The sequence below is a fragment of the Moschus berezovskii genome, chromosome 7 (assembly GCF_049115385.1).
Source record: "Moschus berezovskii isolate FMDL1 chromosome 7, NW_MosBer_1.0, whole genome shotgun sequence".
In the NCBI taxonomy this organism is placed as follows: Eukaryota; Metazoa; Chordata; class Mammalia; order Artiodactyla; family Moschidae; genus Moschus; species Moschus berezovskii.
The window spans coordinates 45,707,648-45,735,154 of NC_142466.1; the positions used below are offsets into that span (position 1 = coordinate 45,707,648).

Sequence of the window (27,507 nt, forward strand, 5' to 3'; positions counted from 1 at the left end):
ATTGCAGGCAGATTCTTTACCGTCTGAGCTACCAGGGAAGCCCTTAAGTGACTGTCCTTAAAATCAAACCATGGAATGAGAGTTTAGGGGGCTCATTTTTGTTCTTTTGGAAGATCTACAATGTTCTCAAATGACGAGTGGACCCGTCCAGATATTTGTAAGTACTACTAAACTCAGTGTTTGTAACTTCAGAGAACTGGTCTCTACTGGAGGTGACTTGAGCACTTCATTGGTTTGTGTAATCAGTCTGGTCTTCTCACTGACTAACTTGAGGTAAAAATCTTTTGGCTAGCTTTTTTTTTCATCTTTATAGTATCAGAATCTCCTCAGCAAACCCATGGAGACTTGCACCTTATCTCAGAAATGAAACATTTCTCCCTTCTGAGGGCTGGTGCAGGGTGAGTGGATGAGGGAACCAGAACTATCTAACTTTGCTCTGCTCACTGCACAGATAGTGATATTATCTGTCCAGTGCATTTGGATAAGTGGGAAACACTGATTGCAGCCAGAGGAGATCACCCATGAGCTCTGACCACTCTAATCTTAACCCAATTCTGCAGGAAGCCTCTGAGATCAAAGCAGCTCCATGCCATTATGTATTCTTTGCCCATAAGCTGGACAGGCATAATGGTGGGGCACACTGCAGTAGAGGACTCATGCCCACAGCCCAGGGTGAGGCTCATTCCCTTGAATTATAATTGCCTTCAACAGGGTGGAAGCCTAATCCCGGCTGCAAAGTTCACAGAGACTTCTCTCGTCTGGAGGCTTCTGGTTTGTGTTTGGTCAGTTCATGTGGGCAGGGGCAGAGCCCTGAAAGTCCTCAAAAATGTATTAAGTAACAGCCTTGGATTTCAGTATCAAATTCGGGAATGTGTTAACTGTTCATGGATTTTCGTCGGGGCCAATTTACCCCCATTTAATCAAAGCATCCCTAGTGACCCAGGTTCCTCCCATGTGACTACACTATCTTCAACTCATGGCTTCCAGAGTTGTCAGCTGATCTCCAATCCAGAGATTCATTTTCAAAAGTGTAGCTGCCTCTGTGAAGGAAGCAGTTTCTTTTGACTGGCACTTTCTATTCCTTTAAGTGGAATCTCACTTTTCTAGCTTCTCTTTGGCAAACTCAGTGAAGCCTTGTCCATCGCCTGGAACACTACCTTGAAGAATGCTGTGAACAGAGCCTTTGTCCATGAGGAAAAGAGAGAACACTCAGCAAATGATGGTCTGGGGATCTTGAAGGCATCCAAGGCTCAAGCCTTAGGTTCTTTTTTTACTATTATTATTCTTTGCCAAGTTGTGGTGCAGGGTGTAGGTAATAGTAGCGGCCAATGAGTGGCGATTAAGTCTCTGCAGAAGATAGAACATCTGTGGGAAGGTGAGGGCAGGGGTGACTTTGGCCCAAAGTCAGAATAGTAGTTAGTTTTTAGCCACATTTTAACTTCAAAAGAAATCCAGTGGTCCCAGAACACACACTTGAATCTCCCTCAGAAAATAACATTGTAGATTTATTATTACTGGCACAGATAGCATCAATCCATTACAACGTTTATTGACAAAGATTTTCCCATTTTAATATTTCTCATCATTTCCTCAATCAGTTGCCCTACAAAGAATTTGACACTCAGCTTATTAGCAGAGATCATGTACACTGTTTCTACAGCATTCTGAAGCAGAACATTGCATGCCCACATCAAATTCAAGCAAAAGCATAAGGGAAATCATTTCAGCACCTCTCACGGCCTCGCTGGCTCTCATGGAGAATAAGGTGGTGGTGACTGTTCTGCGGACAGTTTCTCATAAGCGGGTGGAGCATTGGGAATCTGTGAGGATGAGAAAGGAGAGCATTAACAGCACATGTGGTTCTGGAAGAGGGATGACGTCAAAATAGCATCATGTTTATACTTTTGCTCTGGGTTGAAACTTGTTTGTTTAACTGTCCATATCTAATTTCCACCCAATGAGGTAATTAATGTTAAATTACACAAGTGTGTATGTTGAAGCATTTGGGCAGTGGTAGGGGGATAACACGGAGAAGGCAATGGCAAGCCACTCCAGTACTCTTGCCTAGAAAATCCCATGGATGGAGGAGCCTGGTAGGCTGCAGTCCGTGGGGTCGCTAAGGGTCGAACACGACTGAGCGACTTCACTTTCACTTTTCACTTTCCACTTTAACACATCGGAGAAGGAAATGGCAACCCACTCCAGTGTTCTTGCCTAGAGAATCCCAGGGACAGGGGAGCCTGGTGGGCTGCCATCTATGGGGTCACACAGAGTCGGACACGACTGAAGACTTAGCAGCAGCAGCAGCAGCAGGGGGATAACAGAGAAAAAAGGCTAAGTGTGTTCTCCAAAATCTCCTTGGATTATCTTTATCAGTAGAAGCCCCAAGCCCTAACCTAAGAATTTTTCAGTCCTGTTACAGATACTGATCACACAGCATCTTTACCACAAGCATAAATCCTGATAGCTGTGTCTAAAGGCCGTTGCTTCTATCAACAGAGCACAAATGTATCAGGCCCTCATTTAATGCTCACAACAACCTTAGGAGTATTTCCGTTGTTTTTATGTTACAGGTCAGGAAACTGGGGCACAAGGAGGTTAAATCACTTGATTAATGTCTTACAACTGGCCAGTCATTGAGCTAAGAGTCAAATATAGTAATTTGACTCTCGAGCCAGTGCTCTCAAAAGCTATAATTACTGCATCTATACCAGGACTCTCCAAATTCCTAGTAGCTGCATTTTTAAAAATTAAGAGAAACAAGTAAAATTAATTTCACTAATGTATTTTATTTAACCCCACTTTCATGTTGAAGTGAGATATTATCACTTCAACCTGTAGTCAGTATAAAACTCATTAGTGGATTTTTATGTTATTTTCCTCATACTAAGTTGTTTAAATCTAGTCTGTATTCCAGGATGTCTTAATTCAAAGTACTGCATTTCAGGTTTTCAATAACTGCATGTGACTAGTGGCTACAGTGCAACTATTGGACAGTGCAACTCTACAATTAATAATAGACACTATTTTCCTCTGTTAGTTATGTCTATGTTCAGGACAAAAGCAGTTATGCTAAAAAACATGAGACAAAAGGACATTGTTTCCAGAACCAAATTCTTCCTTTGGGGCTTACACGTAGATGTTTCTTTATTGACCCAGGAAACTTTGGATACAAGAGGACACAATTACTGTGAATTCCCTTGTTTTTAATCTTACTATTTACTTTTTATTATGGTAAAATATACCATATAAAATTTAACATTTTAACCATTTCTTAGTTAGCAGCATTAAGTATATTCACATTGCCCTTGCTTTTTAAATGGCAATATTTTATTCATTAGACTTAAAAGCAGGCATACACAGAAACACCAGGATGCAGGATCTCAACCTACCACAGGCTCACAGTTGTTCTCTTGAAAAGGCAATTTGCTGTCCTGTTGGCCAAGCCCCTCATGTGAACATCTTCCTGTTGGGGTACTTTGAGTACCAGCATGAATGTCTTTGTCCTGAAATGTGAATTCATGAAGGTCAGTGGGTGAGAAAAAATAATTTGAGTCCATTAAAGAAAAATATAAGGAAGCTGACGTTTTAAGAATGAGTTTTAATCTTGGCCCTGCCACTTATCCTCAGTGTATCCTCAGGTAGTCACTTAATCTCTCTGAATTCCAGTGTTTTCATAAGTAATATGAAGATAATGTCATCTGCCTCTCAGAATTAGGCTTCCCCAGTGGCTCAGTGGTAAAGAATCCACCTGCCAATGCAGGAGGTGTGGAGTTGGGAAGATCCCTTGGAGGAGGAAATGGCAACCCACTCAGTATTCTTCCCTGGAAAAATCCCATGGACAGCGGAGCCTGGCAGGCTACAATCTATGGGATCACAAAGAGTTGGACATGACTGAACACAACAAAACACCTAATACAGTGCTAGGCATCTATTAGTTAATGAATATTTTTGAAAGGAAGAAGAGTGAATTATAAAACAGGATCTCAGAGAATGATTACAAGAGGAGTAGATCAGAGCTAGGGAGGCAGGAGGTGGTTTCACAGTGAGGAGAAACAGGAACAGCTTGATAGCAGGGACACTCTGTTTATTTCTGCCTTCCCCATAATGACACAGAGAAGGCAATGGCAACCCACTCCAGTACTCTTGCCTGGAGAATCCCATGGACTGAGGAGCCTGGTAGGCTGTAGTCCATGGGGTCTCAGGGAGTCAGACACGACTGAGCGACTTCACTTTCACTTTTCACTTTCATGCATTGGAGAAAGCAATGACAACCCACTCCAGTGTTCTTGCCTGGAGAATTCCAGGGACGGGGGAGCCTGGTGGGCTGCCGTCTATGGGGTCGCACAGAGTCGGACACGACTGAAGCGACTTAGCAGCAGCAGCAGCATAATGACAGCAATATATCTGAAACACTGAATGCTTGTGTTGTGATAGAAATACTGTGGTTGTGGTGCTGAGCTTCCAAGTCACATCAAAATAATGACAAGTCAGCCTAAGGCTGTTGTGCACTTTGAATTATTGGGGGAAGGGGTGGGTAAAAGCTTATAGGTTGAGGGGGTGATGCTTTCCATCCCTAGAATAGAATGACAACAGTTTGTGCAAGACAGAGACACGTACCAAAACAGGGACTGCAGATGCACTCTGCCCAAGTGAAGTGGAGTATTTCATTACTGGCATTGTTTTAAATTGCTGGCACATTGTGATCATAAAAAGCAAACTTTTAGTTGCTCTTACCATTAAATTCTCCACAGTAGTCATTCTTAAACTTTAGAATGCAGCAGTGTCACCTGGGGGGCTTGTTAAACAAGATTGCTGGGCTCACACCCAGAATTTCTGACATAGTAGGTATAGGGTGAAGCCCTATAAATTTGCATTTCTGGCAAGTTCCCAAGTGATACTGATACTGCTGATCCAGGGCTCTCCAGGCAATGCACTTCCTTATTGCTTGTGCCTGGCATGACCCCGCTACGATCTGACCCTTAGAGGAAGGAGGAGGTCAGTTGGGGGTCATAGAAAAGGAGGGTATATGTGTCCCTTCTAAAGGGACAAACCATTGCATAGCTGCCAAGTTTTGCCAGATCTTTTGATTTTTTTCAAAAAATAAACTAGAAATTAAGATTTTTACATAAAATGATACTTTTAAATGTTTGCACCTAATTCAGTTTTTTAAGTTATAGAACCAAACATTATCTGTGAACCAAATCCACCAGTAGGGCATGAGCAGCTCTCTGGAGTCCTGGCTGAGGGGAACTGAACAGGAAGGCTGTGCCAGTGTTCAGTGCCTCCTCCACAGTCTTGTCTGTAGACTGTGGTTGGTTGTTGGTGTTACTGGTTGAAAGAGAATGGCATCCAGACGGGTCTCCCAGGGAGGAGAAGTGTTTGGATCATCAACTGGATGAGACCAGGCATGGTTGGGGCTGGTACCTATAGAGTCTGCCGGCTGTAAAGAAGTTTTCCTAAACTCTACTCTGAAATCATTATTGACACTACCTTTTGGAAGGATATAAGCATAAGGACCCCAATCTTGACAAGAGGATCCAAGGATGTTCTGTTCCCCTCCATAGCTCCCAGTGATATACCTCCAGTAAGGTGCTTAATGGGCTTCCTGTGTAGCTCAGCTGGTAAAGAATCTGCCTGCTATGCAGGAGACCCTGGATCGATCCCTGGGTCAGAAAGTTCCCATGGGGAAAGGATAGGCTTACCACTCCAGTATTCTTGGGCTTCCCTGGTGGCTCAGAGAGTAAAGAATCTGCCTGCAATGCAGACCTGGGTTCCATTCCTGGGTTGGGAAGATCCCCTGGAGGAGGGCATGGCAACCCACTCCAGTATTCTTGCCTGGAGAATCCCCATGGACAGAGGAGCCTGGCGGGCTACAGTCTTTGAGGTTGCAAAGACTCAGACATGATTAAGCAACTAAGCACAGCATAGCACAGCACAAGGTGTGTTAATGCATTCTCTCCCTTTACCTTGATTATTGGTTTTATTCCTTATTTTTTTAATCCTCACCCACCATAGGTTATGGAGAAGGAAACGGTAACCCACTCCAGTATTCTTGCCTGGAGAATCCCATGGACGGAGAAGCCTGGTAGGCTACAGTCCACAGGGTCGCAAAGAGTCGGACACGACTGAGCGACGGAACGGAATGGAACCATAGGTTAGGAGCATGATTCACTTCCCCAGTTCACTGCCAATTCTGTGTATTTGCATCAAACTTCAGTGTGTGTGTTCAAACAGGGTCCTGGGTCCCACCACCAGAGATGGTCCCAGACTCTACATTTTAGCAAGAACCCTAGGTTATTTGAGTGCAGGGGCCCCTGACTGTACATCAAGAAACATGACACTGAAAGATGTGAGTGTAAACTGAGCTGTCAGGAGAGCTTTTGAATTTTTCCCCAAGAATCAGAAGTGTTATGTCCTAAACTTAGAAGTGAAAGAATAAAATTCATAAATATGAAAGCCAACTTCCAATGCCTTATAAATCATTTTTCTGCAGAAACGCATTTCTGCAAAAAGCAGTCTTTCCTTTCAAAAGATGTTTTTCAGGTCTAAGAGGAATTGTTGGGCAAGGAAGAAATTTTAGGAGACCTTACTTCCAACCAACCTTTCTACCATTCTGTGGTCAATGAAAGTGGAAAAATAAACATATTTCAAAGCTTAATAAAGGTTGCTAAAAGTGGTACCTGAAGCTTGCATTAATCGTCTTCTGTTTTATAATGAAAACAGAATCACCAAAGAGAGACAGGGAGGTAATTATGTAATTAAATACAGTACTTAATGCACTACTTTACATAATTTTACCTACATTTCTTAGACTGCTGGTCCCCAACCTGGCTTTTCAGGAGATATGAAAGTCTCAAAACAAGATTTTAATATTAATTTTAAAAATAAATGACTCCATTTTTAAACATTAGAAGGAACCAGGGAATTTAAACAGTTTTTAAATCTCATAAAAATTCTAGAAACTCCGTAAGTCACTGGTCTAGAGCTGGAGGACTGGAGGATGTCAGGTTGAACAGCCAGAAAATGTTCAGTGACTGAGTCCATGGCTCAGACTGTCATTCTTCCATTGAACACATTTTAGATAAGAGAGTGTTGAAGCAGAATGGGGGGGAAAGTTGCCTTTTTGTCTGGGTAGCATCAAGCTAGCAATTATGAACAGCTAAGGAATGGATACCAACATACTGAGTTTGTAGAGCTTTTATTCCTTGAACGACTAATCATTGTGTTTTTTTAATATGTAAACATAGAATTAATTTTTTTAATTATAGAAGAAAGCATATATTACATAAAAAGTGATATGCATCATGTTATGTCATCTGTGTCTAGGTGTATAATAGAGCAAATGAGGCTCAGAGAAATGAAAATCTAAGGCCACCAGTAAGTCAACAGCAGAGTGAGACCAAATCCTTATACCATACAGTTGGGTGACTGCCGTGTGCCAGGCATTGTGCTAGACTCTGGAAGTAAAAGGGGAATAAAAAATACTCTCTGCATCAGCTCCAAATGGGATGAAGAGAAAGGGTGGAAGAAGCAAAAACGAAATAACAAATTACACGGCAATGTCATAACCCTGTTCTAGAGGAACACATGAAGTGTATAGCACAGCAATTATATTCCCTAACCTCTCAACCCAAGGCTTTGCTATGGTTGGAGTCTTATTCAGACTTAAGAACTTCTCCTTCCCATAAATGCCCCCACACTGGATTGCTGCTGCTTGGTGACTGTGTCTCCCCTCGTTCACCCTGTCTTTCATGATTTATATCTGGGACACCATGGCAAGATGGGCATTAGGAAAAGGGTCACATAGGAAAAGGGTCTCCTTTCCAGCAAGGAGAAGAATTTGAAGCTACCGTTTTCACCTTCCCCTTCTCCTTCTCAGACTGCCAGGCTCTAGCCCTCCACCCAGACCAGCCCTCCTCTCCATAACAGAACCACTTTCTCTGAAGGAAGTGTTGCTAAATGAGGATGGGGACTTTCCAACATCTTTTGTAAAGATAAATTTTTCCCCATTTTATATCAACCTCAGAAGCTTTCAGATCTGTAATAAAGAGAGAGGAGAAAGAAAAATTGCAATTCTCCTTCTATCCTGTTGCTCACTGTGGAGAATGCCTTTGGATGCTTAAGTTCCAAACTGCTACCTGTCTTTGAAGCAAGGTTTCTGAAACCTGTAGTCTTCACAGGTTAGTGACTTTGTTGATGTTGCTCGTTTGTGAAGGATCCTGCTACCCCAAGACTGGACATTGTCATTTGTTAACTGCCTGCTCATATGGGTAAAGGAGCAAAAATCCTAATAAAACCACATCGAGCATCAAAGGAGGGAGGAGCCTGTTAAAAACCTGGCGATCCTTTGTGCTGCTGAGGGGTGGACAGTTTCCCCACTGCACTGATGGCTACATGGGTCCTGGCTATGCTGGACTGCTTGCTAATAGAGTTAGAAGAACTTGGAATTCCCAGGAAACCTGGAAAGAAAGGGGTGAAGAGGTAGGGTTAGAAGAATGGGCCACTAAGTGGAGTAACAGAGCCAGTGGGAATCCCCAGAAGGATTGGTAAGACCTGGAGTATCTCATGTACTTCTGTTCACTGTGCAAAAGGACCACGAAGCCTTCCCCCCTTGACCCCCAAAACCATCAGCTACATAGGCCCTCGAGTTTGCTGTGAGTGGAATCAGAAAGATGGGCCAAGTTCCTGGTTGGGATTCATGCCTGGGCAGAGGCAAAGGAAGAGTTATAAGAGTACAGTGTAGAGAAAGATGCATCAGAACCATGAATCAGTGCTGGAGGTGATCATGAGACTGTCACTCCACTCCCCAGAACTTCAGAGAAAGAAGGAGAAGGGAGGTCCTGGAACTGGAGAGACTCAGCAGTGGGAACTTTACTGACCTTCAAGCTTCGGTATCCACTTCGTCTTCTGCAGTACCAGCAGCTGAGAAGTAGTAGAATTCCCAGAATCACTGTCAGGATGCCAATCCCTGCAGCCCTGGCCCGAGAGACAGACAAGTCCACCTTGGTATGGAAACCTTGCTCCAGATTATGATGAAACGTGTGTCAATCTTCTCTCTTCACAGGGGCTTTGCGATCAGAGCAGCATCTCCCAGTCCCGAAGGAGTATTCCACCCCACCCCACACCAGGCACCCATTGGCCTCCAGCACGCATATACAGAGACAGAACCATCTCTAGGAGCGTGTCAGGTGTGTGTCCACAGCAGCAGTGCTACCTGTCATGGACCCCAGCACCCAGGCTCCAAGTGCAACAGGTGCAGTGGCAGCTGACCCTTCTGTGGACTGAGTTATCTTTCCATCAGGGCTAGTTTAAAACATTTCCCCCAACTGTCAGTCCACAAAAAAGAAATGGAAATTAACTTTGACTTAATGTCTGCTGTAAGCTGGGTACCGTGGTAACCATTCTGTATTTGTTAGATTATTTAATTCTCACAACAACCCTGCCAAGCACTATGGTGAGCACCCTGCTATTGGCTCTGTCACAACAATCCTCAGGGGTAGGTATGACATTGATTTCACATCTGACATCCGCACGACTCTAGGCTGGTGAAATGCCCAAGGTTGCACAACCAGCGAGTGGCAGAACCAGCATTCACAGCGACTGGCCTGAGGCACCCAAGTCAGTGCCTTTCTGACCGCATCACCCCTTCCTGAAATGAAGCTGTTACAGGGACATTCAGTGGGTTCTCATGACTGAAGGCAGATGATTCCATTCCCAGCATGCCTGTGCTCTCATTCTACCTCCTAGGTCTGTGGTCACCCCCTTGGGCATCTTGACACACACAGAGCTCTGTTTGAACTCCTCACACCACAGTCACATTGCACTCACACAGAGGAAGTGAGAGCCAAAAATGCTGGGATGTGCCAGACACACCATAAAAACCCATTGCCCAGCCGGGCAGGGCTCCTCAGACGTCACCCAAATACCTCCTGCAAGGGAGTCACCTGAGATGCATGTTAAAGTACAGATCCTGGGCCCCTGACCCCAAGACCTACTGAGTCAGTCTCTTGAGCAGCAGTGCCTAGGAAGCTGCATTTTCACGAGCTCCATAGGTGGCTTATGCCACCTCAACTGAGAACTTCTCAATGGTGGTTTCACAGAGACAGAGTCTGTTGAGTCATCATGCAAATCCTGAAAAATAGACTACCTAATACCATGTGCAGTTGCACCCCTCAAGAGTATATTTTTTCTGTTGGGACATTTTTTCAGAAGATCTCACCACCACATCTCACTTGACCATGCAGGGATATTAGAGAATCCCACTAGGGTCTTCTGAAGAAATACTCCAGCCTGAATTCCTCTTCGGTGTCTTTGACAGGTTCTCCGTCTCTCTTGGCCCTACTAGTTCACTCCAGTAAAGCAATTCCACAGTTCTCTCCCAAGACAGCCGGTTTGCGGGAAGTTCTGAGCAGATCACTTAAGAGACGGTCCAAACAAAACCCAGATTCCTCATTTGTCCTGTTGGAGTCTCCACTCAGAGAGGGGCCCCTCCCGCTGCCACCACCCCTTGCCCACTCTCGTCCCTGCAGTGTACTTCCTGTGGCCTGTGTCCCCATCACAGCACTTACACCTGATGAAATTACTCCTGCCTAACTCTCCCAATAGGTTGTAAGATTTTTTTCAAAGGAGAGAATACTATCTTGAACTGGTGTACATTGCTTAGCACTTAGAAATATTTAATCATGCAGATACTTATTTTAAAATAATTCATAATACAAAACACCTTTCTTTAGGGTAAAGCATTGATACAAAGGTTATGACCACCCTCTTCACTTTGGACTCAGTCAGCAGGTGGAGGGGATGCACCTGCCCTTCAACCTCACTGTCCTTTGGCAGTTTGCCTCTGTTCTGTCTGCAAACCACCTCTGGGAGCCCGAGTGGAGTAGACAGGCAAGGCTTGAGGACAGAGGCATCATGCTCTTGGACAGAGGTTTTTCAGCCTGGGAACCTGTGGTAAAGGCCTCATAGCCAAGAATGCAAACAAAAATGGCAAGATCCAGGTTTTTGCCTTCCCTCCCTCTTTGCCTCTTTGGCTTCAGAGAAACCTGAGACCTTTTGTAGGAACTCAGGGTCTCCTTACCTCATTGCCAGGTTTATTTCTGGAGAAATAAACACTAGAGAGATTTACAGACAGACATGTGCTGGTGGAAGCCAGAGGCTATGTCAGCAAACGGCAAACTGTAACCCCGCTGGGTCTGGTTTTGAACTTACTCTTCAGCCGTGACATAAGAGTGGCTGTGCCCTTTCCTGGGGGAACCATAGAAGAAGTGAGCCTCTTCTCTTGGCATCTTGTAGGGTCAGGCCACGGGACACCTAGCAGCAGGGGCACACAGGTGTCATTTCATGCATCCAGAGTGTTCTTATCATCTCAAAAACACCCACAAAGACATTCTCGGTAAGTGACATCCAAACCCTCTGTTTTCTCTCTGTGAGAGGACTCGTACTTATTTCTTTCACAGATATCAAGTGGGAATTGCTCAGGTTTTTAACCCCTTTCTACCAACTGAAATTTAAGTTCAAAGAAGAAACCACAAACAAAAGGAAAAAAACTTTCAAACTGAGTTGTCATTTGAGAGTTAATTTGACTCTATACCATAAACTTGTAGAGAAACAAAAAGCATTTTAATTCATTGCTTACTTTCCCTGACTCAAGACAGATTAATAAGAGGAGTTATTTCTCTTCTGAAGTGTTATATCAATCCTTGGACAAATAAAAGGCTGGGATGATATAATGTGCATGTGCCTTAGCACAGCATCCTTCAAGTCCATTTTCCAACAGAGGAAACTGTCCCCAAAATATAAAATTTTAAACTATGATACAAACAAACAAAAAGCTCACGAACCTCAGTGGTCATCATTAGAATGTGCTTATTAAAAACCAACAATGATTTCTCTTCTCTCCTTGCTATTGTGTGTTTTTCATTCCTTTTATTTTCCTCATGAATTGCATAGGTCTGATCCCCATAGAGTTATATTAATGAGCCCGTTTAAAACAGCTGAAGAGAAGTGGGAAAGGGGAGTGGAGAGTTCACCCCATGAATCCTTTCCTTGGAGCATTTCATGTGTAATTTGCGCTTCCCAGTTGTAAAGAAGAAGTCACACTTGACCTTACTGATCATCTCATGTGAATAATGTGGGGATGAACTCTGTTCAAAATGACAGACACAAAACGAATTCTGCATTAAGTTGTTTTCTGTAAATCTATACCTCCAGGTTCGAGCCTTGGCAAACAGTGGGGGGACAGCAAATGTACTTTATCCTACCTGAGCCAAGAAAAGTGGTTCTTCAGGGGAGTAGACACAGCTGTTCATGAGCCAGTTACAGCCTGAATAACTGCTTTCCCTGGTTCTCTGCTTTGCTTATGGGCAGTCAAATGTAGGACCTAGGAGGAGACTTTGTGAACCCTCAAAAGTCGGAGAATTGTGAATATTGAGGAGAATTCTGCTGACCTCCAAGCATCAGGGAGGCTGGAGGAGTCCACTGGAATCTCCCAAACCCTGTTCTGTTCTGAAAGAGTGGGTGAAAAAGCATTGCTCTTACCTGCCTGCCCGGGACCAACTCCGTCTGCTGGCTGCTGTTTTTGTGAAGATTGCTTCTCTGGCTCTTAACCTTTTTAATTTTTTTTTCCCCCTGGTCTTGAGTCCCATGTTAATCACGAGTTTGGATTTCTGATGGGGTCGTTTGTGATTGCTTAATTAGCGTGAAAGAAACCAACTGCATTCCTCTCCTTAAAAAGTCATGGCTCACTGTGGCCTCTTTTTTCCCTTAATGCCAGGGTTTCATCGCAGGGAAGTCATTAGTTTTAATGCTGATCCCTCATCTGTAGGATTGCCAGATAAAATATAGGCTTTCCAGTTACATTTGAATTTCAGATAAGCAGTGAATAGATTTTAGTATAACTGTGTCCCATGAAATATTTTTAGTGTAAAACATTATTTGCCGCTTCCTTGAAATTCAGTCGTTAACGGGGCACCCTCTACCCTTGCTCATCTTCACCTCAAAGTATGGACGAGCCTTTGGTCTCAGGCCTGAAGGTCAGCTAGGAGCACGACCTCCTGATCAAGAAGAGGAGTTAGAGGATCCTTGAAACTTCCGGAGCTAAGCTCCCAGGTTTTTTGTGACACCCTCAGAGATGACTGTCCCCTGGGAAGAATGGGTTTCTTGCATTGGCAAGGAGCTGAGAAAATTTCCTCTTTGAATGTGGATATGACCTACCTAGAATTTAATTGAAACCAGAGCTAATTCAACCTACATAGCCTGCTCTGAGAGTCAAATGTGTCCAGCCCAGAAGCATTTCAGTGGGACAGAATGATCATTGCTCACCAGCTCTCTGTAACCATTGTAAACAAAACACCCACCAGAATTAACGAATGTGAGAGTTCTCATCAGCAAAGGACTTAGATTAAATGACCACTAATGTTTCCCTTTATGGCTTCCCCGGTAGTTCAGACAGTAAAGAATGTGCCTGCAATGCAGGGGACCTGGGTTCAATCCCTGGGTTGGGAAGATCTCTTGGAGAATGGAATGACAACCCACTCCAGTATTCTTGCCTGGAGAATTTCCATGGACAGAAGAGCCTGGTGGGCTGCAGTCCATGGGGTCACAAAGAGTTGGACGTGACTGATTGACTAACACGACTACAGCACGAGGTCCCCTTCCCCACCTTGCAGATCTTATGGTTCTTTCCAGTTCCCATTGGACTGTCTTGTGTGAGGGCATTATCAGCACTGGATAATCATCAGTGGAAATGGCATGGGAGAAATGAAACAGCATGAGTGAGGTTGATCTTTATTAGGTGAGATCCTTGTTCTCTCCTTTCTGAAAAGGAGAGAAAATGCAAACAGATCTGGGTGACAAGAAGAAGTCAGCCATTCAAAGATGGATGGAGAGTGTTTCATAGAGAAGAACCAGTGCAAAGGCCCCACAGCAGAGAAAGAATCAGACTTGGTCTGGACTCCCAGAACTGAGGCTGATTTAGGAGATTTCATAAGAAAATCAGGAAGGATACAAGCCTTTGGTGTCAAGGGATTTGAGGATAGCAACTTTAATCTGAGGCTCAGGTTTATGCCCAATAACTCCCAGGAAGGCCTAGTGGTGGGTGCTAGTCTAGAAAGAAGGATGCAGTTCTTTTATTTACTTTATTTAAAAAAATGTTAATGTATACTTTATTTTTTAGAATAGTTTAGATTTACATAAAAATCTGAATATAATACATAGATATCCCACACCCAATTCCCCTATTATTAACATCTTAAATTAGTTACAATAATGAACCAGTAACTAAAGCCATATCTTACTCAGATACCCTTAGTTTTTTACCTATGCCATTTTTCTGTTCTAGAATCCTGCAAGACATGTTAACTAAAGGATGCAGTTCTGAGCCTGGAGACTGAAATGTGCTAAGTTGGACTCCAACTAACGGGGCCCCCTGGATGATGAGCAGCCAGACCAGAGAGGAGGAAGGTACTAACCTGGATCTCCAGGCAAAGGGAAGCTCCTGGGTCTCGCTCAAGTCCCTCAGTGGTGTGAGCTAATCCGAGGGCCCTGAGTGTGCCTGGGCACCATTCCAGGGTGGAAACTCCAAGGCAGCTGGCATTGTCCGCTCCCCCAGAAGAGGCTCTGGGACCAGGCCCAGCTCACTGGGGATACTGTGACCTGTCTTGGCACTTCCCCTCCAGCTACTCTGCATTTTGGAGCTCAGCAAGGGAGCCCTGATCAGATCTTACAGAGGCATCTCTTTAGGTCTTTGAGTGGTTTTGCAGCCTCTGGGGTACCCAGTCCTGTTAGGGTGAAGCACCCAGGAAGAGCTGGGGTGGCTTCTTTAAATAAGTCACCAGGGACCCTCAGCCTCAAAATCCTACACATTCCGTTTCCTGAAAGTGCCCCCAGCAGTTCCCTTTGCCTCAGGCTCCTAGGCACTGTCCTTGGACTGGCCTTGCCCCAGGTTCTGCCCCAGAGCCAGTCCAGCCCAGCCCAGGCTCCACTTGCCCTCACCCTACCCTACCTCCCCTAGTGATTTCTCTTCTTCCCTGGCATAACATTCTTCCCTGGTGTAACATCTACCCACCACCACCACCATCAGGCTCACAGTTGGGGCTCTAAAATCCAAACTGCCTGCACTTCCTCTCTTCGGTCTGTGTGACCTTGGATAAATCATAAACCTCTTAGAACGGCATTGCATGCATCTAAAAAAAGAGAGTTATTAATAGTATCTACTCCCTAGATTGGTTGTAAAAGTTAAAGGAGATAAGGCTTACCACCTGCTTGGCACAGATGAGTTTAACGATAGTGTGAGCTGTTACTACAAGGTTGCCGTACCCACTACCCCTTTGGCCCAGTTCAGACCTGCCTTGAGTGTGGGCGTGACACTGCACTTCCTGTGCCCCAGACTCGGGATTAGAGTTTAGCACCTGGCCGGTCCCTGACTTGTTCTCTGCTGCCACCTGGTGGGCCTTGGTCCCCTTGCACCACAGGCCCCCACATGATGAAGCGGCTGGGACCGATTGCAGAGATGCCTCTTTGATCTTTTCAAAACCCTCTCATTCGCAGTGCTCAGGAACCAGAGTCCTCTCCACTTTTCCTTCTTGGGGATTAGAACCTTCTTCAGTGCCCCACAAGACTGTGAGCTCTTTCTCTCTTACCACACCTCGACAGAAAATGCTAGAATATTATGAAAGGCATTGTTGTAAATGGCAGTTGTTGGTGCTGCCCTCTTGTAGGAGAAGCTAAACAAACAGAACGTGCTTATCAGGTAGACATCTCTGCAGTTACTGAAGCAGGCCGCAGACAGTACTCTCTCCCTACCCCCGGTGGAGTCCTGGACCCAGTCAGAATGGCCTTGAATCCCAGCTCCCATTATTACCTGTGTGACCTTCGGCAAGTTTCTTAAGCTCTCTGAGCTTCAGCAACCCCATCTACAAAATGGGAATTAATTATTACAGAATTGCTGTGAGATTTAAATGAGATAAAATACGTAAAATCAGCCAGTGCAATGCCTGGCAAATTACTAAAACTTGATAAAGGCTTATGCCTCTAGGAATCTCCTGTGGATGTGCAAATAGCCTTAGGAGGGTGGGATAGCAGCATAAGCCTGTGAACTAATAATGCTCAGCTGTGGTCTGATAATTGCTCTGTGCTAATCAGTGAACAAGTTATACTGCCTGTGGCATAAAGGGATGTTGGTCGGAGACATTCTGAGGATGGAAGTGGCAGTGGTGAGGTCCAGACGGGACAGAACGAAGGTGTATCTACATGGGGGCACCTAACAGGGAAGGTCCAGGAGGACCGGAGGACAGCAGGACACCCGCCTCCCACCCTGCCCTTCTCCCTCAGGCACTCTAGAGCAAGAGTCAACTTCTGTGGGTCTCAGGCTGGACTCTCACGAGGCTCCGGGCTCCGTCAGTTCCTCAATCCAACAGGTAAGTTGTACGGGGAGAACTAGCGTCAGTCCCAAGGCTTGCACAGAAGCTGGTCGTGTGTGAGAACAATGGCCCAGTTCCTGAGGCTGTTCAGGTGCAGAGAAAAGAGCATTACTAAATCAGAAATGGGATTTAATAATCCTGTGGCCACTTCTGACCAGTCAGTATCAAGAGAGATGGGCCTGCGGGACTGATTGGAATGATCTTTGGGGTGGAATGCTACGTTTACCACCATGTCAGATAATATTGGAGCCACCCCAGATTCCTGCCCAGGAAATAGCGGGGGTGTGGGTTCTTCTCAGGGACAGGTGGCACATGAGGAGTTTCTTAAACGAAGATGAGTTTCCTCTGAGTCTGGAAAGGTGAGCAGGGGGTCGCCAGACTCAGATGGGGAGGGCGTGCTCAGCGCAGAGGATAGGTAAACGTTCGCGAGTCACGACTTGGGAGCCAGGTTGGGAAGGTGACATCCACATGGAGGGAGGGTACGCAGGTGTGGGACGGCCTGGCAGGTTTGGGGGACTGCTCGAAGTTCTGCATGTTTGAAGTTCAAAGTACAGAAAAGGAGTGTAGTCCTGAGGTTCTGAAGCTCAAAGCATGTGAACACCATGCTTTTGACCCTCGTTTGCTGGTTGCGTTGAGTCACAGAAAGGTTGTAAGAAGGGAAAAAAAACACTGAGGCTGACCAGACTCAGGGTCAGTCTGTTTTCCAGTGTCACGGTATTTAATCTACCTCCTAGGTGGCTGTGAGGATTACATGTGCTGTCGTTGTGTGTGGAAACATTTTGTGAACCATAAATCATATTGACGTGAAACCTAGAAGCAGCAGTCTGCCCTTAAATGTCGGGGCAATGTATTGGTGACATGGAGGGATGAATAGGAGAAAGCCTGGGTTTTGGATTCTGGTTCTGAGTCAAATGCTGGCTCCAGCATGGACTGACTGTGGTCCTCGGGTATGCAAGGTTCTTGGCACTAGTCTGCTCATCTACAGAATGCGAACAGAGTGTCTGTCTCTCTGGGGGTGCTGTCAGGCTCATGTGCCTGGTGTGCAGTGAACTCTTGCGTTAGTCAGGGTTCTTTGCTTGCTGGCAACACAAACTTGACTCTGGCTACTTAAGGATATAAGAAAATTAATGAAAGGTTATAGAAGTGTCCCACATAATTTAAAAAACAAACAAAAAACTAAGCATACCAGATCTTAAGGAAGAGAGCTGAGTTCTACCTGGACACAGGTGGCAGGAATTAATTAATAGATGGCCCTTCAGGTTGTTGTTATCAGGAAGAAATCAGCTCTGACTGGGTTCCTCCTTGTTTAAGTATGAGATTTATATTGATTGGAGGATTTTGCTTGGGGTCTCATACCAAATCCTTGTGCAGGCATGGACTAACGGTGGAGGCAGGAATGCTTAATACCCCATCAAGGCTGATAAAACAGAGGAGAAATTTTCAGAGGGCATCTGGTTTTTTGTTACCAATATAAGAAGGAAGGGATGTAGGAAAGACAGAGACAAACCTTGACAACGTTTGGCAAATGATGGCTGTCACAAGGCTCCCCAAGTGAGGATTTATCCCCGAGAAGTCTCCCTAGTTTTTTCTGTTTCCTGATCGGCACTGTGAGAGGAAGTCCTGTGAGCGAAGACAGTGGAAGGCTGCCGGATGTTCCCTGTTTGTACTCCCTTCCTACCACTTACTCTGTGGTGTTGACGTGTCTGTTCATCTCTGATGTGTCCATGGGTTCCCAAGACACCTGGGGGTAGGATTCACGTATCTCCATATCTCTAGTGCCTACTGCAGAGCTGGCCCATGATGGAACCTCAGTGAACTGAACTCTTGCTCCATCTCATCCCCAATGAACTTTTTAGGAGGTACAGTCATTAGAGAAAAATGGGGTAATATTTCAACATTAAGGACAACACAGCTGCCTGCTTCAGCATATTTTCATCTTTTAAATTTTGAAAGAAATCCTCCTTTCCCTGCACAACTACTGTCTCCTAGAGCCTGTTATCTCTCTTGGCAGGTATTGCCCTGAAGACTTGGTGGAGGTTTAGTGAGGGAAAGGATCTTAATCACTGTTCACAGCTCTTCAGCAGTGCCTGCCACGTACAGAGGAGTGTTCAGAGGAGAAAAGGGCTCTAGAGCGTAGCCTTGAGGGTCCCTGGGTGCTGGCACATTGAGGAAGGATAGCCATGATCTCCAGGCCTCCCTCTTCCCTTTTAGTATCAAAGAGTTAAAAGGGTTAAGAAAGTTTTTGCAAATAATAAACATCTGAAGTATTAGCTGCCATCTTCCTCTGTCTCTGGAAGTACTTTTTCCAGATTTCCTTCCATGGCCACAAAATCTACAATCCCATGAGAAATTCTGGCTTCTAAGGGCTGACAGTTTGATGTTCCCATAGTTTTTTGTTTTATTTTTAAGATTTGTTAATTATTTATGACTGTTCTGATTCTTCGTTGCTGTGCATAGGCTCTCTAGTTTCAGCAAATGGGGGCTACCCTTCGTTGCAGTGTGTGGGCTTCTCATTACGGTGGCTTCCCTTGTTGCAGAGCATGGGCACCAGGCTCAAAGGTTCAGTAGTTGTGGTTCCCAGGCTTTGGAGCACAGGCTCAATGTTTGTGGTGCACGGGCTTAGCTGTCTCAAGGCATGTGGGATCAGAACCCATGTCTCCTGAACTGCAAAGTGGATTCGTAACCACTGGACCACCAGGGAAGCCCCATAGGTTTTTATATTTTGAGAGAGTGACCATGTATAATGAACTTTTGGCTGTGTTTCAGTAAGAGAAGGTCATTTGGCTCACCCATAAGACGTGCTCCGTTCTGCCTTTCTGCTGGTCTCCCAGAATGCCTGGAAATAACCCCAGACCTTAGACAGATAAAAACACCAACTGTCTCTGCGTAAAAGGAGTATTTTCAGTGTGTGAAGCAAAAAAGAACAAACTCAATGGGGTGTTAAGCAATTTCATTTCATCCATCGGGGGTGAGATCCTGGAATTTCAAGAACAATGTTGGGATAACAGGGAAGAGGTGGAACTTGAAATTGCCGAATCAGAGTCGTGCTTTATACCTTCTTTCTAATTGTTTCTGTGGAGATGATGGGTGGATATGCTATGTCAAGTTTTTTAATTGTTAAAGAATTCAATCCTGATTTTCTTTTACAAAGAAGTTTCTACATAGCATTTTAGTTTTAATTGTTATGTTAATAATCTGGTTAACTTGAGTTATCATCTGAAGGGGAGGTCCCAGCTCTGGGCTTTTTTTTTTTTTAGCATAGTCATGGATTGGATAAATCCATCATTTCTAACATTCTGCTGGTAAACAAGCCAAAACCTCAATAGACTGACCTTGTGAGTCAAATCATCCAGTTTCCTTATCTCTGTGTTACCTTCCTGTGTGTTACTCCTGAGCTTATTGGACTGGACCAGCCCAGTGTCCATTTGTCAGTTAGTTTAGGGGAACTTCAGGGGCCCAAGTTAGGCACTCTGTTTTGAAGAGGCAGTGCTTGCTAAGTCATTTCAGTCATGTCTGACTCTTTGTGACCCCATGGACTGCAGCCCACCAGGCTCCTCTGTTCATGGGATTCTCCAGGCAAGAATACTGGAGTGGGTTGCCATGCCTTCCTCCAGGGGATCTTCCCAGCCCAGGGATCAAACTAGATTCTTCTGCATTGGCAGGCGTGTTCTTTACCACTACCGCCACCTGGGAGTCCCCAAAAGAGGCAGTAGTGGCCCCCAAGACCAATGTGGGACCAGTGTCAAGTGCTGCTGGCTTTCATGATTAGGGTTGAATTTGACCAAGAGAATACAGATTTCATATTGCCAATTAGTGTGCATACAGGTTTATGCAGCTCTTTGGGGATCAAAAGAAGATAGCTCATCCAGGGTTTTAAGGAGACTGTCTGAGAGCATAAGGCTGTGGTGGGATCAGGGGCTTGCACCCCAGAAATTGTGTTTCTTGATGTTTCTTTGTATTTTTCTAGAGGTATTTAGTAAAATTTTTGTAATATTTCAACCAGTATCAGCTCTACCAGGAGAAACCAAAGAATTTTAATGAAGTGTCAGAATAGCCCTTGCAATCAATAGGATAACAACACATAGTTAAGTCAGAGGACCACAAGAGGAAGGAAAAGTCCCAGAGGAGAGGCTGAACTCAGGGCCCAAGCAGCTCTCTCTCCCCAGAGTTTCCTTCCAAGTCTAAATTCATGAGTTCAGGTTTTTCCAGTGTATCTTATTGGCCTGAAAGATTGGAAAACACTGTTCTAAACAAACTTAAACAGATTGATTTTGTTTAACTATAACTCTCTGGACATCCTTAGTTTTCTAATGCATATTATGAGTCTTCAGGGAAAGCCAATGTCCAGTGGAGTTTCTCAAAGCATCTTGTCACAAAGTTGGATCTCCATGGTGCTCCAAGAACACCTTTGGGCTGTGTCACTACGAAGGGTCATTATCAGTCCAATTTCTCATGTGATTGGCCTTTCCCTTCAGGTAGTTAACAGAGAGCCTAAATGAGTTCCTTTCCATGAAGAGTTCAGCCCATAAATGTATATTAAATGTATTTTTACTGTGTGTCAGAAACTTAGTGAAGTGATTAACGTAGGTTATCTCATTTTCTCCTTGAAGCCCCACAGCACCACTGTCAGGTGAGTGTTATTATTACCTCCACTTAACAGAGGAGACTGGAGCCTGTGAAAGCTTACCCAAGGTCACTAGATAGTAATTGGCAAAGTGGAGATGGCCGAACTCCCATACTTAAATATGGGGATTCCCTCAGAGGAAAACTGCCCAGTAATTAAACACAGTCCACCATGGGAAACGTTAAGACTGATTACCCTTCCCCAGAGTCATTTATTTAGAACATGTGTCCAGGAACCCTCTATGTGGATTATTCTTTGACCTTCTCAAGGGCAGAGACTTTTGCATTATCAGTTGCTGGCACAAAGCAAGGACTCACAGATTTCTTTCTTTCTTTTTCCCTTTAATTGATGTATAGTTGGCATACTGCAGCTATTTCTTGGATGAGTGAATGAAATAATGAAGAGATGACTTCACAACAGATTTTGATGATCTGTTATTTCCTAATTGAAAATTGCCCAAATTCTTTCATTTAATCAATATTTGTTGAGCACCTATGATACACCAAGGACTCATTCATTTCAGTTCAGTCGCTCAGTCGTGTCCGACTCTTTGTGACCCCATGAATCACAGTACACCAGGCCTCCCTGTCCATCACCAACTCCCGGAGTTCACTCAAACTCATGTCCATCGAGTCGGTGATGCCATCCAGCCATCTCATTCTCTGTCATCCCCTTCGCCTTCTGCCCCCAATCCCTCCAAGCCTCAGAGTCTTTTCCAGTGAATCAACTCTTCGCATGAGGTTTCAGTTCAGTTCAGTTGCTCAGTCGTGTCTGACTCTTTGCGACCCTATGAATCACAGCACACCAGGCCTCCCTGTCCATCACCAACTCCCGGAGTTCACTCAAACTCATGTCCATCAAGTCGGTGATGCCATCCAGCCATCTCATTCTCTGTCGTCCCCATCTCCTCCCACCCCCAATCCCTCCCAGCATCAGTCTTTTTCCAGTGAGTCAACTCGTCGCATGAGGTGGCCAAAGTATTGCAGTTTCAGTTTTAACATCAGTCCTTCCAATGAACACCCAGGATTGGTCTCCTCTAGGACTGGTTGGATCTCCTTGCAGTCCAAGGGACTCTCAAGAGTCTTCTCTAGCACCACAGTTCAAAAGCTTCAATTCTTCGGCAATCAGCTTTCTTCACAGTCCAACTCTCACATCCATGCATGACCACGGGAAAAACCATAGCCTTGACTAGATGGACCTTCGTTGGCAAAGTAATGTCTCTGCTTTTTAATATGCTATCTAGGTTGGTCATAACCTTCCTTCCAAGGAGTAAGCGTCTTTTAATTTCTGCTGCTGCTGCTAAGTCACTTCAGTCGTGTCCGACTCTGTGTGACCCCATAGACGGAAGTTCACCAGGCTCCCCCGTCCCTGGGATTCTCCAGGCAAGAACACTGGAGTGGGTTGCCATTTCCTTCTCCAATGTGTGAAAGTGAAGTCGCTCAGTCGTGTCCGACCCTTAGCGACCCCACGGACTGCAGCCTACCAGGCTCCTCCATCCATGGGATTCTCCAGGCAATAGTACTGGAGTGGCTTGCCATTGCCTTCTCCTCTTTTAATTTCTAGTCATCAGAAAATTTGAGTTGCTTTTTTCCTTGCTGAAACTGATATGTCATGTGAGAGCTATGTGAGGAGTATGCCCTTCTCAAACTATATGTGGACAAATGAGATAGACACTCCTTTCTTTCTTTCTTTTAATTGGAGGATCATTGCTTTACAGCATTCTGTTGGCCTTCTGCCATATATCAACATGAATCAGCCACGGGTATACATATGCACGCTCCCTCCTGAAACCCTCTCCCGTCTCCCACCCCATGCTACCCCTCTAGGTTGTCACAGAGCCCTGGTTGAGCTCCCTGAGACATCCCTTCTTGTATGTATTCCTCAGTATTACAAATCATATTGGTTGCTTGGGGAGGTGCATACTGTGCTAGTGGTTGAGAGTTGGAAGGATAATGCCTCAAAAGAAAGAATTGCACGGACCTTTAACACTCACAGGCTGGGAAACACAAAAGGTATTTAATAAATGCTTATTAGAGAAATGCATGCAGACATTCAGGATGAGTCCAGTTCTGGGTCCCAAAGCCAGAGAGGGGAATGATCACCTTTAAGTAGCTTATCAAGTTATCTACCTGCTAGATAACCTTCTACCTGCTAGATAACCTTCCCTGGGGAACATGCTGTTGCCATTTTGTGCTTTTTAGAGGGCATTGATTGAAATGTGAAAAGTTAACATGAGAATCTACCCATGCCAAGAAATTCTACTTGGGCCTTTCCCATGAGGAATGAATGAATTGTTGTCAGTCAGTGGCTAAGTCATGTCCGATTTTATGACCCCATGGACTGCAGCACGCCAGGCTTCCCTGTCCTTTACTATCTCCCAGAGTTTGCTCAAACTCCATCCATTGAGTCAATTATGCCATCCAATATCTCATCCCCTGTTGCCCCCTTCTCCTCCTGCATTCAATTTTTCCCAGCATCAGGGTCTTTTCCGATGAGTTGGCTATTCACACCAGGTGGCCAAAGTATTGGAGCTTCAGCTTCAGTATCATTCCTTCCAATGAATATTCAGGGTTGATTTCCTTTAAGATTGACAGGTTTGATTGTCTTACTGTCCAAGGGACTCTCAAGAGTCATCTGCAGCACCACAGTTTGAAAACATCAATTCTTCAGCGCTTAGCCTTTTTTAATGGTCCAACTCTCACATCCAACATGACTACTGGAAAAACCGTAGCTTTGACTAGATAGACTTTTGTCAGCAAAATGATATCTCTGCTTTTTAATATGCTGTCTAGATTTGTCATAGCTTTTCTTTCAAGGAGCAAGTGTCTTTTAATTGCTGCAGTCACTTTAATCATAGCTGCAGTCACTGTTTTGCAGTAATTTTGGAGCCCAAGAAAATAAAATCTGTCACTGCTTCTACTTTTTCCCATTCTATTTGCCATGAAGTGATGGGACTGGATGCCATGATTTTAGTTTTTTGAGTGTTGGGTTTTAAGCCAGCTTTCTCACTCTCCTCCTTAAAGTTTGTAAAAAATTCCTCTTCGCATTCTGTCATTAGGTTGGTATCATCTGCATATCTGAGGTTGTTGATACTTCTGGCAATCTTGATTCCAGCTTGTGATTCATCCAGCCTGACATTTTACATGATGTATTCTGCTGCTGCTGCTGCTAAGTTTCGTCAGTCATGTCCAATTCTATGCGACCCCATGGACTGCAACCCACCAGGCTCCTCCATCCATGGGATTTTCCAGGCAAGAGTACTGGAGTGGGGTGCCATTGCCTTCTCCAGATGTACTCTGCATATAAGTTAATTAAGTAGGGTGACAATATACAGCCTTGATGTACTCCTTTCCCAATTTCCCGTTGTTCCATGTCTGGTTCTAACTTTTGCTTCTTAACCTGCATACAGTTTTCTCAGGATACAGGGTTCAAGTCCCATGTTTGCTGTTTATTAGCCATGTGACCTTATCTGACCTTCCTTAGTCTCAATTTGCTCAACCATAAAGTGGGAACAGTTCCTTTTTTTTTTCTTAAGATTATTCTTATTTAAGTTCTTCCAGATTGCAAAGAGAAACCCATAGGGGACCTCAGATGAGGTGGAGAAGTGTGTTGTTAGGAAGGACAGGGTGTCTTCAAGGTTGAGCTGGCAGCTACTTCATGGAGGCTAGAGAAGCCCCCATTTTTATTAAGGAGGTGGCTGTAGCTTCAGTGACTTGTCAGCCAAAGGCCCCCACTGCTCCTTCTGGTACTTCTTGTTATCTCCCTATCATGCTTGCAGTCCTTACCTGAAGGATCTGACAGAGCTAGTTTGTTGTTGTCCAGAATGGAGCACCCCCACAGGGCCATGTTTTTGTACCAGGCCACCTCATGTCCAGAGCTCTCTTTGGCTCAGGAAGGGTTTCCTGGTCTTGCCAGCTGGAGTCGTCATCCCTGAGGAACAGAAGAGTCATCTGGAGAGAACAACTGAAGTCCAGTTTGGCTTCCAGTATATGTTAGTTTCCTAGTGCTACTCTAAGAAAGCAACATAAGCTGGGAGCCCTAAACAACAGGAATGTACTGTCTCACAGTTCTGAAGGCTACAAGTCTGAAGTCACAGTATCAGAGGACCATCCTCCCTCTGAACCCTGGAGGGCAGAATCCTTCCTTGCTTCTTCCAGCCTCTGGTGTTTGCTGGCAATCTTCGGCACGCTTCAACTTGTAGAAGCATCTCTGCAGCCTCTGCCTCCACTGTCACCTGTCTGTCTTCTCTGTCTCCATCTTCACAGGGCCCTGTGCCCTCTCTGTGTGTCCAGTCATATCGGATTAAAGGCTCACCCTGCTCTGATAGGGCCCCATCTTGACTAATACATCTATAACAGCTTTATTTTCAAGTGAGGTCACATTCTGAGATACTAGGAGTCAGGACTTCACTGTATCTTTTCAGGGGACACATTCACTCATAACAGAATTTCACAGACCGCCCAGAATCTACCCAGCAAGTTCGTGTTGAATATTACACGAGATGATAGCATATAGTTTCTACCATGATGTCACATAAAAGTGCTTGCCCAAGTTCAGTGATTCTCAAACTCTATGTCAGCAACAGCCCCTGGGGACAGGTTAGAAAAGTATATTCTCAATGCCCCCTCCAGACAGAAACTTGGGTGGGACCCAGAAATGTGTGTTCTAACAGGTCCTGCAGGTGATTCTAACACAAGCCAAAATTTGAGGAAAGTTTTTATTTTAACATTCAGTTCTCTGGCATGGGCAGAAGTATAGGCTGATAGAGAGAAGGTTGAGCCCACTCACAGCTTCCCAGGAAAGCTTTCTGAACAGCCCCAGGCCCTCCTGCCAGTCCTTAGAGGCCTGTTGCTATCCCTCCCTGGCCATGGGCCAGCCCATCCCACTGTGGTCTCACATGTTGACACCCTCACATGTTGGGCCACATCTGATCTGTTACAATCATGCCTTTGTGGGATTGTTCTCCACCTCACAGTCTGGGGGTAGTAGCTCTAAGGATAGGGGCACCCCCACTCTCCCACCTGGCATAAGCATGCTCCTCTCTCTCACTGCCCTCTGCAGAAAGAGTTGGCTGGTCTGAATGATCTAAAGGTGATAAATGGTCTCTTCTGAGACACAGAAATGAAATGACCCACCAGGTCACACAAAGGTGTGTGACAGAACCAGACCCAACACTAGCCCTGCCAGCACCAACTCAAAAGTTCTTTCCACTAATGTGGCAAATTCCATTGGGTTTGCTGGTCCTGTGACATCACTCAGGCAAATGCCTAAACCATCATACAGGTTCTGAACTAAGCAATCCCGTCACCTTTGGCAGAAGATGACTAAACAGAGGGAGACTGTGTTTTGGCACCAGAGTCCCTGGCAGGAAGGACCCAAGCTGTCTTTGTCTCTGCAGACATGTTCAGCTCTGAAGGGAGGCAGGTGAGTCTCTGAAAGGTCAACCCAACAGGCCTTTCCCATTGTTTCCCATTCCCCAAACCTCTGCCACACAGGGCAACCCGTGCCCTCCTGCTCCATTTCGGTTCTCCCGAGCGAAGAACTTTGAGGTTCAAATCTCCAGCCTTGGGATTTCTCTGTTTTGGCTAATGAGGCACAAAAACAGACAGGGCAGCCATAAACTTCTCCTCCCTCCCCTTCTCCAGGCTGCATCAAGCTAGAGGCGCAGGCAAGACCAAATAGTGGCAAGCTTAGGCAGAGAGCTGGGTCTGCAGCTGCTGCTGGTCCATTGCTCTGAGGCTGAGTCATCCTGGCGTGTCTGAAACCTTCACCATCCCCAGTTCTCATGGGGTCTCTGGTGGCCCCTGGCTCATGGCCTCAGTAATGTTGCTGCTTCCTGTGGTCAGAGGTCTCCTTTTTGTGGCTTCTGATGCTTTTTTCTCTCCTCTGGTCTTGAATGAGACTGCCACCTGGAAAACCAAATGTCCAGCTTCTGGCTGGACAGGATGCCATCTTGTGGGTAGGTTTGGGCCTTCCTCTTTCCTCTCTCCCCATCCAGGAGAGGGCAGGCTCCCAGCCCAGGCAGAAGCAAAAACCCTCATCCATCCCTGGGCCAAGTCACTGTGCACCAGTTTCCCTGCTTCCTGGGAGCGTCCTCCTTGACTTTCCCTCACAGTTCTGAGTTATCCTTCCTTCTAGCAAGATACTCTGTTAAAAAAACACATTATGTGTGTGTATGTATGCGCATGAGTATGTTTTATTTCAGGAATGTGAAATAATTTTACCTTTAAATATTCCTTTTCTAACATTCTTATTTTCCTAGATCTGAATTTGTTTTGTTTTTATAAATAAATTTAAAAAGAATTATCTGTTTACTTTTGGTTGCTGCCTGCAGGCTTTGTCTAGTTGTAGGGAGTGGGGGCTACTTTTTGTTGAGATGGCGATGCACAGGCTCTAGGCATGCAGGCTTCAGTAGCTGCAGCACACGAGTTCAATAGTTGCAGTACGTGGACTTAGTTA

At 45.1% G+C, this 27,507-nt stretch overlaps 1 protein-coding gene across 3 annotated transcripts; it reads right to left on the reverse strand.

Moving 5' to 3' along the window:
* Positions 1-830: 830 nt before the first annotated feature.
* MLANA (melan-A) lies at positions 831-14,588 on the reverse strand. 3 transcript variants are annotated; one of them, XM_055428257.2, is made up of 5 exons: positions 14,475-14,588; positions 11,215-11,316; positions 8,883-8,979; positions 3,393-3,506; positions 831-1,820 (listed from the first exon to the last, which is right to left on the reverse strand). In XM_055428257.2, the coding sequence occupies exons 2-5, from the start codon at positions 11,289-11,291 to the stop codon at positions 1,752-1,754; spliced, it is 357 nt and encodes a 118-aa protein (XP_055284232.1). In that variant the 5' UTR covers positions 11,292-11,316; positions 14,475-14,588; the 3' UTR covers positions 831-1,751. The 3 variants fall into 3 exon arrangements, with proteins under 3 accessions (XP_055284232.1, XP_055284231.1, XP_088693815.1); XM_055428256.2 differs by lacking the exon at positions 14,475-14,588 and adding an exon at positions 12,544-12,644; XM_088837689.1 differs by lacking the exons at positions 11,215-11,316; positions 14,475-14,588 and adding an exon at positions 12,544-12,650.
* Positions 14,589-27,507: the final 12,919 nt, after the last annotated feature.

Coding starts and splice junctions, on each gene's coding strand:
- MLANA (XM_088837689.1), bottom strand. CDS start 12,650: ATGGGACTCAAGACCAGGGGGAAAAAAAAATTAAAAAGGTTAAGAGCC. Junction 3,507..8,882: donor GTGGATACCGAAGCTTGAAG/GTCAGTAAAGTT, acceptor TTCACATTTCAG/GACAAAGACATTCATGCTGG. Junction 1,821..3,392: donor AGAACAACTGTGAGCCTGTG/GTAGGTTGAGAT, acceptor TCATCCTCACAG/ATTCCCAATGCTCCACCCGC.